This window comes from Rhyacophila brunnea, unplaced genomic scaffold, assembly GCF_057557595.1.
Source record: "Rhyacophila brunnea isolate RB1 unplaced genomic scaffold, BYU_Rbru_1.0 scaffold_20, whole genome shotgun sequence".
Taxonomy (NCBI): Eukaryota; Metazoa; Arthropoda; class Insecta; order Trichoptera; family Rhyacophilidae; genus Rhyacophila; species Rhyacophila brunnea.
The window spans coordinates 33,174,116-33,192,938 of NW_028232860.1; the positions used below are offsets into that span (position 1 = coordinate 33,174,116).

At 34.0% G+C, this 18,823-nt stretch overlaps 1 protein-coding gene across 1 annotated transcript; it reads right to left on the reverse strand.

Annotated features, from left to right (window-relative positions):
* Nucleotides 1-873: 873 nt before the first annotated feature.
* LOC147071561 (CLIP domain-containing serine protease HP8-like) lies at nucleotides 874-18,152 on the reverse strand. The gene is made up of 7 exons (XM_085948247.1): nucleotides 17,958-18,152; nucleotides 14,852-15,088; nucleotides 12,925-13,027; nucleotides 9,497-9,678; nucleotides 4,149-4,327; nucleotides 3,751-3,837; nucleotides 874-1,173 (listed from the first exon to the last, which is right to left on the reverse strand). Exons 1-7 carry the CDS (start codon nucleotides 18,022-18,024, stop codon nucleotides 1,030-1,032), a joined length of 999 nt encoding a protein of 332 aa, XP_085804373.1. The 5' UTR covers nucleotides 18,025-18,152; the 3' UTR covers nucleotides 874-1,029.
* Between the last annotated feature and the right edge of the window lie 671 nt (nucleotides 18,153-18,823).

An 18,823-nucleotide genomic window follows, 5' to 3' on the forward strand; every position in this document is an offset into this window, starting at 1 on the left:
GGTTAAGTTTTGTCCAGTATAATGCATGATGATATTTCCAAAGATACACTTCAAAGTTTTTAATATTTCTGAATTTTTTACTTTCCTACCTCTTTAATATTTTCACGAAATTTTAATCTACGGTACACTCTCAGTAATCCGCCGTTATTTTTACTAGATGATAGCACAAAATCAAGCTCTATTATTCGCCGGTATTCAATTGTCAAATTTAGTAGTCCTCTGCGTACAAGTATACACCGCAGATGAGTCAGGTTTATTTTGGAAACTTCTCCATCGTAAAACGTACGTTCATCGCGAAGAACCGCATCACAATAATTATGCCGTGCTCCAATGCAACCGGGACACACAAATGAATCTTTTGGCCATAGGGAAAGCCGGGAATCATAAGCCATTCAAGAATATCTGCCTCACTGAACAACTGGTTGTGTCAGGTGATTTATTGTTTAATATTATTGTTTTTGGGGTGGCGGATTACTGCGAGAATACTGCATTCATTTGGTAAATATTTTCAGCCGGGGTCGATCCACTGCTGGATGAAGGCCTCCCCCAGCACCCTCCACTCTTCTCGGTTCCTTGTTTTTCTCTGCCACGTACTTCCACCAAGCCTGACAAGTTCGTTAGCAGGTTTTGGGGCGCCCCTGCTGCCGCTTAGTGCCCCTCGGGTACCACTAAATGACTGCATTCGTCCAGCGGCCGTCCATTCGCCGTGCGATGTGTCCGGCCCACCGCCATTTCATCAATTTTGTGACCTCTATCACATCTTTCACTCTTGATTGTTTTCTTTGGTATATAAATGGTGAATAACAATATTTTTTGTCAGTTGTGCAGTTGTGCATGGTACCGGAAGATGCATAAAAATAAAAACCCCAAGTTAAATCGGTTAGAATTTTAATTAAAAACTGAAGAGGAATCGACATTAAGGGTTGTAATAATAAATTTCATTTGACTAGGTACCTGTAGTTATAGTTAAAACTCTTTAATTATGTTTAATATTGTAAATAATTCTACGAAAAGTGAGTAAGTTTGATATCAATTCTCCATATTGTCCAAGATCCATCTCATGTAATAGTGAACGTTCGTGTAGACACCGGGAATTTCACTTCCACACGATGTGGGTCCGAAAGAGACGACACCGAGTAAGTAATATTGGGGGAAAAGATCACCATCATATATCTGAAAGAAGAAGAAGAACAATTATTATGAAATTGTATCCAGAAAAAACATGTTAAACATACTGCTACTGGTGACATTTATTGACGGAATTGTGACACATGCAAATATAATACAATTGACTGAATTAATTATATTTAGTGACGTCCTGTGGGGGTAGGCAGATTGAGCGTTGCTTGGGGGGGGGGGGGGGGGGCAGTTACTCGAAGGGCGGCAAATCGAGGAGAATCGGAGAGAAATAACGGAAATATATTTCCATTAAAAAATTCAGCTCACTGGTTGGAAACAAAATGTACCTATTAATTTACATAAAAGATTCAATAGGACTGTAATTTTTTTGTCCTAACCTAACCTAACCTAACCTAATTTAAAATTTATCCAAAAATATTTTTGCTCGTCACTCGCGAGTCTTGGAAATTGTCAGGTGTATTTATAAATGTATGTATCTGAAACCGTGGACTCGCAATATTGTCTATTGAAGCAGAGATGGTAGGAGATTAGTGGTAATTATATTTTGTTAATAATGTATCCATACAACAAATTTCTTAGATATTGGAGTCATGAAAGGATGACAAAAAATACTGTATAAAAAATGGGGCGACATTTTGGCAAGGGACGTTACTGATTATTTATTATAACTGTGGGGTTCGATGTGAGTTACCACTGTGATCATGTCGTTGAGGGTCATGAAGAAGTCGAAGATGGATGCAGGAGCGCGTTTTATTTGTGGCGTAAACAGTTGGTACAATCGTATGTTACAGTAGTTATGTTACAGTACTTATGATAATGTTCCGACGTCCGAATCTCGGTACAATGAGATGTCGTGCGAAGCGATATAGAGACTGCGATAGTAACGGACCGGAAACGTAAATCCGAGTGACATTTCCGATGAATTTATTATTCGCTATTTATACAATCAAAATAATATGTATTTATTTAAATAATCTAGTCAGCTATTATCTGGCTTTTGCATCAATTAATATATGACTGACTAAGTGAAAAACGGATATGCGGAATTTATTATTGCGGTCAGCTCCTTACCGAGTTTGCTATAATTTGACACAATGGAAAATAGATATTTAATTTTAAATTCTCTATCTCTATTATTATTATAACTATTTTTTTTAATTTAACGAGTAATTCACAAGAATTATTAAGAATTAGCATGTTCAAGTAAGTTATAACAAAAAATCTTGGGAGTGATCCGTGACGTCGGTTAATAATTAAAAGTAATTAACATCTACTTAAAAATACAAAAGCCGATTGCCAATAGTAATTCAATTTGGAAAGCGCTTCAGAGAGTATTGTAACAACCATTAGTGAAAATTTGTCGCAATTAGATAGGATACCTACTATAGCCATGGCCCCCCAGGCTAGGATCTTTGGTAGGCCCCTTACCTATCGCTAAGGTAAACGATAGTATGACGATCTACAGTTGCGTATTCCAAATGGTGTTCGAGGTAAAATTAGGGGTATTTTTAGTGATATTTGTATTTTTAATACACCCACTTTTATGTTATGCACAATTAATATGGAGTTGTCGAATAACGATAAGTTAAAAGATAGTGTTGGAGAACGTTGTACGAAATAGCAAGTACACTCCAAAACCTAGAAACAGTCGACGAGTTTGTATATCTGGGATCGACCATCAGTGGAAAGAGCGGATGTGAAGCGAAAATAAGAAGGCGCACACAGATTGCAAAAAATGCGATGACACGTCTTACCACTATATGGAAGGATCGGGGAATTTTGATTGCCATAAAAATGATGCTTGTGCAAACATTGGTGTTCTCGATATTTTTGTACGGAGTCGAGTCGTGGACCCTGAAGACAAGGGAACGGAAGGCAATTAATCCCTTTGAAATATGGTGTTGGCGCCGAATGATTCGTATTTCTTGGACGGAGCGCAGGACGAACCAATCAATCATCCAGAGACTGCAGATAAAGGAACGGCTCTCGACAATATGTCTGAGACGAATTCTGCAGTGTTTTGGACATATTGTCAGGTGCGGACCGGACAATCTAGAGAGACTGGCGGTTTTGGGTGACCCCCAGGGAAGGCAAAGCAGAGGAAGAGCGTCTGCGTGCTGGAGCGACCAAGTGAACGAGCTGACTGGGGGGCACCATCCATTTTGCCCTGAGAGAAGCGGAAGATTGAGAAGGATTGAAAGTCTAGGTCGCTCAAAGGATCACGAAATTCAAATGCGGTCACGATCCTCAGCCATGAGTGTACGACCAAGAAGAAGTAGGAATTGTGAGTCTCTGTTCGGAGTACCAGACTACCACAATATTTTATATAATGCATTGACACTGGATTACCACTTTGCCTACTGAATTTTAAATTTCTAGTACACAGCTATCCTCAAAAGTAAAAAAAAATATTATCAAGTTAAAACAGCGTGCCAAATCATTTAACTAAATAAAAGGTTATGCAAAGCGGTGATATTCTTTGACGCAGATGCTAAAACGCTAAAACCAGTCATACAATTATTAATTATACCAAGTCTTTAATGTTATTTGATTAATATTAGTCGGTGCGTCAGGCCTCTACGTCACTAAACGCGCCAACTGGTCTCATACCTTCATGAGTGGGCCACCAGAATCTCCTCCGCAAGAATCTTCATCCAATTTCCCACCAGCACAAATTTGTTTTTTCGTCACTTTCACCTGAAAAAAAATAATATAAATGAAAAGTACCTACAGATTTTTCCATTTTACTTTTTTTGTAATTAAAATGCATTACTAATTATAAAATTTACTGGTCATGTAAAAATTACAATAAAATATTAATAATTGAATTAAATAACGTATAAAAAATGTCATGTACTTAATGAGTTTCCAAATCATGTTATGGAGTAGCAATTTGAAGCTTGACGTTTTCTCTAAAATCCAAATACAAAATTTAAAAAAAAAATAAAAATAATATAATACGCGCTTATCTGTCAACAGTGGACAACGACCATTGAGATTATACGAACCGTATACTTGTAGTTTTTAATACACGTTTCAGTCGGCAACATAGGCATGCTTATGGTTTGTAAAATGGTGGCTCGTTCATTAGTAAACATGTCCATGATACCCCATCCAGCCACCTCGGCTGAGCCACTAAGTTTTTCGCCAATCGACCCAGTTGGCAGGCAGATAGGGAGGACCCAACCTTTATGAAAATATCAAATTCATTAATTAATCATTTAGTATCATTGGGTTCGATTTGGATATCTGCAATCCAACTACGGCTACCCAACTAGAGTCTGTCTTTTATAAGCTGGCGTGCGGTTTCCCCCCCGCTACAGCATTCGGTACTCGTAGCTCTCGTTCCCGCCCATTGAAAATTTGCAACAGTCGAACGCGATGGCACAATGCTCTCCGTCCGCAAACGACGTGACGTGAACGCCAGCTTATAGACTACAGACTCAACGTATAATAGCTATACATAACGACTGTGTTTAGGAAAAAGGGCGTAACCCTCGATTTTTCAAAAATTGCTTTTATTAGATATTAACAATGTATACAACTAAATACACGTTCTATAAAAAGGAAGTAAGCCGCAAACGCCGAATTATTATCTAAATTCAGGTTTTAATTGAGATTAATTAATTTCTAATTTACGGAAAAAGCATTTATCCTCAATAATGATTTTTCTGTAATTACTTCTTTAATTATTATTAGATCGATAATATATTACACCAAATCCTTAATAATCATGCACCTAATGTCTGTGCGCATTTAAAAAAAATATTAAACTAAAATCTCTCAAAAAACGTTTTTTGCCTCTCCTGTAAAATTTGTTCTGTGAGGGTTATGCCCTTTTTCCTAAACACGGTCGATAGGGTAGGGTAACAGCCCTGCTACAAAAATGGGACTAAAATAACTCCTTTGTTTTATTTTTCCGCAGAATATTTGGAATTAATTTGTAATAACACTATAGTTACATCTATCGAAATAAATTAGAACTAACGATCTCAGTCGATAATGAAGTAGGTACTCATCACAAAAACTTTATAATATTATATAGATTATAAGGAGTAGTTAAGGCGAAGTCTTCACTGAGCCTTTTTTAAAGAGGCACCTAGCGGAAAAATACGAAGCTTGCAATTTGAGACATTTTTTTGATAATTTACAATTTCAACTGTATTAATGAATAAATATGTATCTGAAAACATTAAAAATAAAAAAAAAATTTATTTTAAGTCAAAGACAAACTTACAATTGTAAAAAATGTAATAAAATGTGAATTTGTTCTATCGGTCCGCACCCTATTATTACATATATTTTATGGTCATATTTATTATTAAAATTTAGTTTATTAAGTTTTCTAAGCATCACCTAAGCGATTTTTGACAAATTCATAGTTTTAATATTTTTTATATCTATTTTAAAAAACATCGATTTTTATAAAAAATATAAATGTGTATAACTTGAAATCCTTTTTAAATTTTTTTAAATTCACATTTTATTACATTTTTTACAATTGTAAGTTTGTCTTTGACTTAAAATATTTTTATTTTTAATGTTTTCAAATACATATTTATTCATTAATACAGTTGAAATTGTAAATTATCAAAAAAATGTCTCAAATTGCAAGCTTCGTATTTTTCCGCTAGGTGCCTCTTTAAAAAAGGCTCAGTGAAGACTTCGCCTTAATCACAAATAATATCACAAAATAATATTTCAATTTAATAATCGTTCTTCGCATACCTGTGTTTATCCGCAATATAGGTACAGTAGAACCTCGATTATCCGAATTTTTGATTATCCGGATTATTTTCATTAAAAGACAAATTGGATATAATCGAAGCTTTGAAACGAGGTGACTCGAGACGTTATCTATCTAATAAAAATATTGTGTCGGAACGTCAACTATCTCGGATATAAAAAAACAAAGTGAAACTATTACGAAGTTTACTAATTGTTTAATGTAAGAAGATGGAAGCTCAGAGCGGAAAGTTATGAAAAAAATCAGGAAATAAAGAAGTTGAAGAGTGTATTTTTATGTGGTTCAAAGAAAGATGAAAGAGTCACGTCGGTAATACAACCGATGGATCAGGGTGTAATAGACACATTCAAACGTTTATATATTATAAAACATATGCTTCGACGATTATTGCTACGAGTATCAGACGAAAATAATGAATAAACAGTTATTAGCTGCTACAAGAAAATAAATTTAAAAGATTGTTGCTATACGGCAGCAGATAGTTGGATTTCTTTAGATCTGTCAACTTTGAAAAAATCATGGAACAAAATTTTGAAAAGACCATTAGTAAATTCCAGTAACGTGGTATAACCTAAAAACCGATAATTGTTTTTTTTAATAAAACATAATTTATTATAGTTATGTATGTGTATGTATATGTATATGTAAATCTAGACAAACAAAAATTATTCATACTGAATATACTTGTCTTTCCCTGTCAATTATGATTTTTTTTTCGATTATCCGCAGTTTTACTTATCCGGACTACATTAATCCCCAATTAGTTCGGATAATCGAGGTTCTACTGTACCTACATAAAACTACCAAAATAATAAACCTATACTATCACGTAATATTAAAATAGACACGAAACAATAAACCACCATTAAAACAGTTACATGTTTATTAATCAAATATTTTACCCATATAAAAAAAAACTTAGTAGTTGGACATAATACACAAATAAAAATATTTTTAATATAACGAACAACTATAAAGCCTTCCTTTCATTGGTAGAGTACAGAGGCAAGTTTCTACTATCCCTATAACTCTATCAATGAAAACGGTAGTGTAAAATAGATAGGTACTAGATCTTGGTAGAGATGGGTAATTCTGTACGGTAGTATATTAACACTACCACTCACATTCCTCCACTACTAATTTCTACGATCTATAATAATTTAATGGTGTGTAGGTACTGTTCATGATGACGCAGTGTGTTTGGATAATTTATAGAGCTTGCAACAGTCAGATCACACTATTATTACGATGATAAAAAAATAAGATCATTATTGAAAATTATATAAATTATATAAATTAATGTTCACTTTTTTATATTTTGCCACGGATAGAAAAGAATACAAATATTTTTTTTTGACCATGTCCGATCCTAATGGGATCATATGGGCCTCCACAGGGTAGAGGTTTATATTAACAGATATTGTTTTTTACGAGAAATGGATGTCAGCCACTTGCTCAACCTATTAGGTCCATAATACAAATTGAAAAACAATATGTGTACTTGCCAGACCCAGGATTCGAACCTGAGACCCACGGCGTGATAGTCCAACGCTTAAGCCCCGCGGCCACCGTGGGTATCAAATAATTGCAAGATAAAAACAGCTTTTTATATACAACGTTTTTAAATTTTCTGTTGAATGCTCAATATGCTCAAACTTATACTCGATATGAAGTAAATAAAAAACAAACAAACACACATAGAATACTGAAATGACATTATGACATTTCATTTTTATTTTCATAGTAACGCATGTAGGTATATATTAATAATTTAGTTTCTAGGACTACCCCCTAAGTAACCAATTACAGTATTATACTTTTTACGAATTTTTCTGAAATAACTTTCCATAAAAAACAGAATTAACTGAAAATGAATTCAATTCTGCTGGCTATGATGGCTAAAAGTATTAAAAGAATGCATTGGCATAGTGTTCTGATTTATATTCTAAAAGTTTCAAATGTCTAGCTAGTCGGGAAGTTAGTTAACAATCGATTGCAAGATTTGTACTTACTAGACAAACAACCACTGGACAAACAAGAATACGAGCTAATAAAAACGTTGTAAAATTCTGACAAATAAGTGTGGCAATTTTCGAGGCCAATCAGTTAGATTTCATCGATAGTAGCGACGTGGAAAGCATGGAAATTGGGAAAATTTTAACTATTCAAACTACATGTGATTTGATAGCAACTTTGCAGTTGTAAATGTGCGTTGAGTTGTCAAAAATCAAACAAATAACGGTGCATATGCATTTGCGTAGTGACAAAAGTTTACTAACCATCTAAATTAGTCTACAGTGACGCCATGGTTATGATAAAAACAATTTAGTAATAAAAATGCTACTATTGAAATATCTCTTTCCGACCATATCCGATCATAATATGGGCCTCCACAGGGTGGGGGTTTGTGTTAACAGAATTATCTTTTTACGAGAAATGGATGTCAGCCACTTGCTCAACTTATAAGGTTCATACTCTGACTCATACACAAATTGAAAAACAATATGTGTACTTGCCAGACCCAGGATTCGAACCTGGGACCCTCAATGCTATAGGCCGACAATTAAGCTGCGCGGCCATGGAGGGCAATATATTGTAGCAAATTATACTAATACATGTGTGAATCACCCATAGTTCTACTTAGAGTTGGGTATTTCCCGAGAAAATCTCCATCTCGAGATTTCCAGAAAACAATTCTCGAGAATTTTCGAAATATCGGGAAATTAAAAAAAAACCTGTAAAAATCCTAAAATCAGTGTAAATACAGACAAATTCCAAAAAAATATGATTTTTTTAAATTTATGTAAAGCGTCAATTACATTGAGCTTCTTTACGAGCCTGTAAAGTCGCCCAGTGTAATCATCGAACAAGCTAACAAGCAGGTTGTAAACACTCTAACGAGAAAAGTTGAAAGCCGGTCAACTTTACACGCTACACGCCGGCGTATGGGCCTTCTGCGTCTGGAGTCCCAGCGAATGGAAAGTTTTGTGTGTAATCATCAAATCGCAGTAGCTGAATCGCCCGCTTTTAAATTCGCCAACAAACAGCTCGAAAGAAGCTCAATGTAATTGACGCTTAAGAAGACAAACAAAATAGAAGTAGGAAAACAAAAATAAGTAAAAACATTACTTACTTAAATAGGATTTTAAAAACATAGACTGTCAATCGCTGCGTCTGACAATCGCGTACGCTTTTGAGACACAAAATTCCCTGATGTTACAAAAGTTGCGCTCATTTTGAGTTGACGTTGACTTAATTGTGTTTAATGACCCGATCAGTCTTTGAACGTTTTGTGTTTTCTGTCCACTTCTTACATATAGAAAATCGTTTTTTCAATTAATAATTGGTAATAAAGAAATCCCGAATCCCGAGAAAAAATTCTTGATATCCGGGATTTCCCGAAATGTTAAAAATTTCAATTCTCGAGATTCGGGAATGGAAAATCTCGAAAATTTATCGAGAATTCTCGTCGGGAAATTCCCGAAACCAAATTCTAGTTCCACTGCAGAATGATTTACCTATACTTCGTTTTAGACTAGGCAGGGTTGTATTTTGTGTGGATTTTAACTATCTGCCAATCCTAGGTTTTTTTTATCGTCATGCACTAACCGTTATAGTCAGCGAATCCGTTTAACCGTATAAGTCCTATGTCATTATTCATGAAGGGTTTGTTAAAGTGACGGTGCCACATTATCTTCTCTGGGGCAAAATCCTGAGGCTGCTCAGCGCATAAATCGTTGACGCAGTCTATATCGTCCAGGATATTGTAATCACCCAATCGCACCACCGATCTATAGAATGAAATTAAATGAATATTAGATACTCTGAGAGTACAACATTTTATTATCCAACATAATTCTGAAAACACTACAATAAAAAAAAATCTTTTTTGAAAAAAGTAAGACACCCGGCAGGAATCGAACCTGCGTCTCTTGCGTATCGCGTCCTGTGCATGACCAATATGCTAAAGTATGTATGTATCGGTACAAGACCTAATAATGTGGTGAGCTTTTATCTGAAAAAACATGACGTATCTTTTTGATAGAACATTCAGGCAATTAAGGCCATACCTAAGTTGATACATGGTCTAAAAAGATCGTGGCTAGGCGATGCACGGATTGCGGGTCGCAGGTGCAAATGACACATGCCGAGCGAAATATAATTTGTCATATAAATCGAACATGCGTCCATTTAATGTTCTGTTTGTTGTTCTATTAGTAACAATAATAATATATTCATCGACATCTTTTCTTTTTCAAGTACATGGGTAACGTTTTTAATCATCTTTACACGACTTAAGAATTAATACCCCCGTCGCCATCACGAAACAAATTGACGTATTTACACCTCGACTTTCGCTCTCAGAATGCCAGCGAGTCCAAAATTTCGTCGCGCCTATAGTTGAAAATTATTTCCCGTTTCACTGATGTATCTATCGTCTTAATGTGGTATTCTGGATATTTTAATCACTCAATCTCGCCACTATTACTAGTGTAAGAGCTTGTCCAGATGACGCATGTCTCGCCACGATTCGCCGCAAGTGCATGTGGACAGCTCAATGAGATCACATGTACCTGGAATGCACGTGAGTCAAATCGCGCCACCTGGACAAGGCATAACTATGCAGAAAGCAGCCAGTCTACAATTTGGAGAAAATGAGATATCCTATTACATAACGTAACCTTTGTAACGTTTTTTTTACGTTTTGCCTTTTCAATTTCAATGCATACAAAAATGTTCTAAAACTTCATTAAAGAAAATTAATAATAATGAAACAAACAAAAAATTATTGAAAATATTCCATTTATGAGTACCAGGTTTATTTTTATTAGTAACACAAGATTTAAGAATTTTTTGAAACACCCCAGAAGCAGTGATGTTCCGTGAGGGTAGGCAGATTGAGCGTCGCTTGGGGGCGGCAGTTACTCGAAGGGTGGCAAATCGAAGAGAATCATTAGGTAAGTAGGTATATGTAGAAATACTTTCTATTAAAAAAATGAACTCACTAGTTGGAAACAAAATGTTTTAATTACCATAAAAGGTTTAACAGGACTGTATTTTTGTCGGGTTCGTGATGTCTAGTTTACTTCACTTGTCCTTTGATGACACGTCCTTGATGAGCAGTAATGACAAGTGTAGATTTGCGAATTATATTTGAATTATAGGTAGGTTCATACTTTCCTAATTAATTTATCCAAATATTTTTGCCAGTCATTCGCGAAATTTGAAAGTTGTCAGATGTATTTTTAAATGTATATATCCATACAACACATTTCTTAGATATTTGAGTCATGAAAGGATGATAAAAAGTACTGTATAAGAAAATGTGGCAGCATTTTAACACTGCCTAGGGGCAGCATTTTGTCTAGGGACGACGTCACTGCCCAGAAGACATAGATATTATTGAAAAACATCCTCGAAAACACATTCTTAAATTTTGTGTCCATTAAACAATAAATAGATAATTATAATTGTATATTTTTTCAGAAATATAATGATGCTATAAATAAATTTGGCTTGGCCTTCTAGCACAGTATATGGATCGTATTATAATAATAATTAAATACCTCGGTTAATAAAAATAAATGTAGGCCTCTCCAGCTTGGCGTAAATTTTTATACTATCTATTATTACTATACCTACGATGGCAGCGCGGCTTAAGCGTTGGACTATCACGCCGTGGGTCCCAGGTTCGAATCCTGGGTCTGGCAAGTACAAATATTGTTTTTCAATTTGTGTGTGAGTCAGGGTATGGACCTAATAGGTTGAGCAAGTGGCTGACATCCATTTCTCGTAAAAAACAAACTCTGTTAATACAAACCTCTACTCTGTGGAGGCCCATATGATCCTAATAGAATCAGATATGGTCGGAATTATTCTAGATTTAATTATCAAGAAAAATGATCAGGCAGGTCAGTATCTCAAAGTAAAGTATACAGTCAGCCGGACAGTACAAAGATGTGATGTTCGACTCTCATCTTGTCTAACCTTTTTTCTAGGATTTTTCTAAAGGCAACATTATACTAACAGATCTTTATGCCGATCGTCTGCCATGATAATCTGCACCGATCACCCCAGATCATAAATTTTAATTTGAATCGTTCACTGGAGCTATGGATACAATAGAATAATTCCAAATTTGTTCACTATGCTATCAAAGATCGGTGATAGTTGAGTCTATTATTACCAATAACTGTTATAATTATTTGTTAGCCTTACTATTACTGATCTCCAATTGAATCGTGAGCGAAAAATAGGAATTATTCGTTTTTGGCCACGACTCCCTGTGAATAATCCAAAGTGACATGCCATGATCGTGGCAAACGATCTCATATTATGCGTTATACTATTAAAAATAATAAAATATCATAATAATAATAATATCGCACACTGAGATATATAGGGCTATAACTGCAAAAAACCCAAAAATGACTTATGAATACAGTCGATAGAGAAAAAAACATTTTTTAATGCTATATGGCATTAACTGCTACTTGGAAGTAGTAGTCTCCTACATAATTGTGTCCATATGGTTATTTTATATTTAAAATTTTAATTTAGAGCTATATGACATTATCTTACATGAGGCCGTTTTGCTTAAAAAATATTTCATCTCTAGTACAATATTTATGGTGCTAGACCGCCGTATTTGCAGATGATTTGCATTCTGATCTAGTAAGTACATACGCAGATATATATTTTTTTAAAATTTTATATGAAAAAGGTGCATTTTTTTTCTATTAAAACTATGAAGTCGCATCTGCAAGTGTGTTGGAAGTTTGTGTGTTAATTTTCAAACTATATGGCCGTAACTGCAAAAATCTACAATGTAATTGAAAAATATATAGTTATATAAATTTAACTACAATAGGATAAAGTACACAAAATTGTATTAACATGGCACAATTTTCAGCAGTCTACTGCAATTAATTACATTGTAGTTAATTTTTTAACATTCAAACTCAAATTACTCAAGATCATGTGATTTGCAGTTATGACCCTATAGATCTCAATGTGCGATATGTACGTAAACTTACAATCTTATACCAGAAGTTTTGAGACAGTGTGCTGCGGTCACGACGTATTGCTTGCTGATTAGGGAGCCGCCACACTTGAATGTTGGCGTACGATTACTAGGCGCTAAAATGATAACTTAATCATTAATATCATCCAGGTTCATACACAAGAGGGGGGGGGGGGTTATAATATATTTCACATAGGATCCTCAGCCATAAGTGTACGACCAAGAAAAGAAGTAGATATAATAGATATATAGATATATCAGTAGGTAGGTACATAACATATTCTTTTTTTAACACTTCAACTGGTAGTTAGTAATATAAAATCTCATAAACTTATTGCGACTTCATCTGTAATCAAACCCGGAGTCCACAAATGAAAAACCAGTCTAATACACACTGGACTACTACTAAAATAATGATTTCCACTTATTTAATGAAAATTTAATTAAATTTTTAAACGACTTCTTTAATCAAGTAACGTGCAATTTTAAATTATTCAAAATAATTTTAAGGTGGGTAGGTACCTATCTAAAGATTTGAAATTTATAATATTGTCTATTAAATCTCAAATAAATGCTGCCCTTTGAATTTGCTCAAATGATCACAGATTATCTATGAAAACTCCATTCAGCTAAAATGTATTTTTGCAGTTTGTGAATTGACGTGATAGTGTCAGTTTGCCTTCGTACAAACTACACCTAGGTAACTGAGAATTATTGCAATTCTAACCGTTGCACATTGAATCATGTAAAATATGACGTATTTTATATCTGGTAATAGTGAGTTAGCAGTGACGAGGGGTGGATGTAGACTGTCAAGATTCGACATAAATACTCGACTAAACTTTGTTAATCATACTTATTTGTTTTCATTGAACTAAGAATACAATTTGCAGATGGTGCTTGTGAGTTTTTGAAAATTGAATTAAACCCTTCCTAAAAACGAAGCCATAATAATTTAGATATGCTATTGGCGATCCGACAAAAATAGTGCACACTTTTTCAGTCAGACTAATTTGTTATCGTTGAATTAAAAATACATATTACTAGGGATTGCAAGACCGGTATTTTAAAATCTGTATTTACTTATTTATCGATACCGAAATACCGGTTTCAAAAATCCGAAATATCGATATTTTCGGTATTAAAAAAGCAGGCACTTCATGTTTTTCGAAAATGGATTTAATGTTATTTTTCATTACCTACTTACTACTATATTGTATATTAAATTTAGTGTCTAATCCCTCAAATACTACAATGGAATTGAAACAGAAAAAAATGGTGGCAAACATTTCCAATTAATCTTGATGCAATGTTGGTAGTATGTAAGTCTAACAAACGTTGGATTTGAGAGGGATTTTTCTGTACCCAGACTTTCTATTTGTAAACATTAGCAGTTCTAAAATACATATTATGATCAATACATATTGATAAAGGTGAACATAATAAATGTAAGTAGGTACTTTAGGTTGCCATAAAATAATGTTTTAAATAGATTTAAATATTTATATTTATTGATAGGTACTTCTTCTTTCCTATACTTACCTAATATGTTTTGACTAATACCGGTATTCATATATTCATTCGGTATTGCAATCTCTACATATTACTACTTAATATGTTGGTTAGTTTTTTTAAATTCATCAAACCTTGCTGAAACCAACCCGTAATCGATAAAAAATATTCATGTATCTATAAAATATCTAAAGTTATCCATGGTTTAATGGCATAGGTCTAAATATTTCATAGATAAACGTATATTTTTTTTATTATCATCTACTGTTGCTTGGATTAGGCAGGATTTAATTAAATTAAAAAAAAACTAACAAATACGTTTGACTTACAAAGTTCGATATGCACTATGTATGTCAGATCTTAACAGCCTACCTCCATCCTTCGCCAGTGGGTAATACTAAGTAATAAAATATAAATGTTTATTATACTTATGTAGCCAAGTCTCGCTATCCACGGATACTGCCCCAAGCTTGCATCAACTCCTCCAATAATCCTATCCGAAGAGCTTTCTCCGCAGTCCACGTCTAGCTCACTTGCGAAGATGTCCCATGATGGATGCTGGCTAATGGGGCTCGTATTACGACGGCTCGAAACATTCATCACACGAGCTTGGTTTTCGCTATCATCTACATCGAAGCTGTCATATTTCTTGTTGTCAGTGAATTCTGAAATATAAATTTGGAATAATATCCATCTTGATCGAAGAAGAAGAATGTATAAAGAGAGAGATTCGACAGTTATGAGTAATCGCGTAACTCCAATGAAGTCACCACATATCAATGTGGTCTTCCAAAGCCGACTCAGGTACAAGCCGAAGCATTCGGAAACTTGTCGACAATGAGTGGTCCTACCTCTCCTGTCCCTCCCGTTACCGTCCATGGGTGACCTCTCATTTTTATATGGAGTTCTTATACTTTTAAGATAATTTTTGGAAATTGATATTACCACCGGTTTTTGTATGAAGGGATAGTCAATTTTTGACAGCTGATGATAACAGGGATGTATATTTATAAATAACATTGATAGGTAATACATTCAATTTGCGATTTTTTTTATAATTCTATTCGAAACGAGAAAGAGCTTATAATAAATTAATTATGTGGTTTTGCAAATCAAAATTTCAGGCAATCTGTGATCTGATTTTGGGACCATTCGTTTGAGTAATAAGGTTGTGCAAAAATATATGCTCAGGCTTTGTATCTTAAGATGGCGCTGGGTCTTCTCAAATCCAAGATGTTACGATAATACTGTAACTGTCATTGTCCTTCATGGCATGTTGTAGTGTTGACAAGAAATAATATTCTAGAAATATTTTATTATGGTTGAACTGCCAATATTCTCTATGCTGAGCAACTACTTGTCACGCTATTTACAACTATAAACCACGTTTTACACTGATTAATTGTGTAAGTTTATTTCTATGTATTTTTACGTGATAATACAATTTTTGCGACTGTATTTATGTATGACAATTCGTAGTCACATTCAACGGTATCTCAAGGAAACCATTTTACGCGGTAATAATATGTAAATTGTACGTAAAATATTTTACCATGGCACAGTTCGATATGAGCTTTCTTATCGGAAAGAGATGACCGTATACTAAACGGTCTCCAATTTTATTAGATTCAATAAATGAACATTAATTCAATTTCCATAGCTGATTTTGACAGAATTCATAAATAATTCAAGAATGAAAACCTAATCAAACCTAACCTAACAAATAAACCAGTAGGTATATGGCTATTTTCAAAATTTGTTTGCTGCTGGCTTCCTGTAAAGTGTAAACCGAGAAGAACCGTGTTTTATTTAGACATGTATTTTATGCCAGTAATATTCTACCCAAAGAGGTTGGACTGTCTTTAATATACGGCCATATACTATTTCCCATATAAAATTTCATGGTGAAGTGTGATACGACGAACTGCATACGTGCAAATTTCCGGACACGTTTTACGCAAGTCAATAAAAATTGGTAGGTAAAGTTTTTGGTAACAAACATTAATTATACTAATATTATGGTTAAAAGTTTAAATTCTACGCCATACGTAAGTACAGCTATAAACCTACTTTAATTAGTGTTATTTATTTTCATAGGCTTATTTTCAAACATTATACATTCTACAAAATAATTACGAGTTACGGTTGGTATATATAATTTTTAATCTTCTGCACATGTCTTATGCGAAGTTCCAATTTAAAACATTATTTGGAAGTCGATGACAGATGAATAGAACAAATTAAAATTTTATTGCTGTAATTTGCATTACTGACTGAAAAATAGTTATTAATTAAGTAGTTATACCTACTTGCATTTATAATAATATTGAAGTACGTACTAATGGGGAACATATTTATACAAAGCTTCAAAAAATATTTCATGATTTTAAAAGACATTCTTGTGGAAAATAAATATTAGTTTTATATTTTTACATGCACAACATTTTCCTTAGCAGTGGTATCATGGGATTAGGAACCAACTTTATAGGGGAGGTTAAATTGTGTCACTAGATTTCAAAATCATCCAAGTCCATAATAGATGAATAGGAGAAAAACAGCTTTTTGTTTTCTCAAGTACACAGTCAGAAGGGTAAAAGTTTATAATATTATTTCGAGTATAGAATATTTAAAATTAATAAGTTCCAAATCCGATAACGCAGAAATGTTAGAAAGCAGTAGTTCTTCAGCAATTCACAAAAAAGTCAAAAATACCTTAAGGTGGACTTGGCTGATTTTGAAATCTAGCAACTCAATTTATGTTATTTTCTATGCACGTTCCTAAATTATAAATGCCACCATAAGAATCTTAATAATTAACAGGAGTTTATATTTTTTGAAGTTATACTTCTTTTGGTGCGTTTGGGAAATCAGATCAGAGTGTATTTTTGGCGTGTGACATGTAAAACGTAATTTATTTTTTCGCACGAAAAAAACGCACTCGATTGGATTCGAACCACCGATTGTTCGGTTATCAGCCGAACGCACTACCTTTACGCCACAGTACGATACTGTAATCGTGACGATTATACAGTATAATATTATAGTTTAGAATTGTTCCGTTGCCTAGGCAGCGAATTTATTATTGTCGGCCATTTGCAATTCCTTACGTTAACAATCGATTAAACGGCAGAGTGACAGGACAGCAAAGTTGGTACTTTAAAAATAAAAACAACGATAAATAATTATATAGTTTAGTGATATAAGTTAAAGTGTATAGAAATAAACTAACGGCGTTCCAAATAGCGGTCTTTTTCTTGAGTGTGTAATTTAACAAGATAATTAAGAGCTAGTCGAAGAATCTAGTTTATCACAAGTTTTGTTTTTGTTTCGTTACGCCCAAGAAGTATAATTTCTAACGTACATACATAAGTACACACACCGATTTTTTATTAATTGAGTTAGCATTTATTTGGTAGAATTACATTTTACGAAATGAAAATATAAATTTTACAGGTTATTCAGTCGGTTTCCTTGTCTTTTTTCACTCTGCGTAAAGATATATAACATGTTACGATAATATTTGAAATGACATACCTGTAGTTACTAGTTTGAAAATGTAAAAAAACAAAATACACTTTGCTATTATAATAATTGACGCCATTGTTAGTTTATTTGTAGAACTGGTAATACTAAAAAGTATTTGATATTTTTTTCGCCATGGCTGTGCAAATCGTTTATTTCACACTGATTCTTTTACCAGCAACCATGTGACGAATATTTCAATCAACAATAAATTCGATGTAAAATTGCTAAATGATAAATATTATGCAAAAGGTGTTCAAAACAATCAACGATTCAATTTCAATCTCGATAGTTCAATAATGCCACTGTGGACTTCTAAAACTTCAAACGAGGTATCAGTTGTTTACTGAATACAACATTATTAAATTTTATATACATAATTCAGGAACACTTCAGAAACATAAATATGGTTGGGCACATCGTATTGGCCATCATTCCTTATTTACCCATCTACCTCAAATCCTTATTTATTATCGTGAGACCAGAGCGACTGTCAGTTACAGGTCATGAAACGAACATGATTGCGAATAACATGTAGTAAGCACAAGTACATCTAGAAAGCGGACTCGTGCAGGCTTGTTATAGCTTAGTCGTCGCTAACTGACACTCGTGAATTGTTCGTAGACCGCTGTGCATATAGGTGATTCGTCCATCGAGTACCCTTTTGACGTTGCAAGCAGTTACATCAATATAACGGGCGCGTGTAGGCTTGTTATAGCTAAGCCGTCGTTAACCACAGAGTGACTCAGACAAAACACACCTGATCGACCTTCCAAAAATATAAATAGTACCTATAAATATGTGTTCGTTTTTGCGGTCCCCAGTTTGAGAACCGCTGATCTACAGCATCTATAGACTGCACGCCACTACTTACTAGG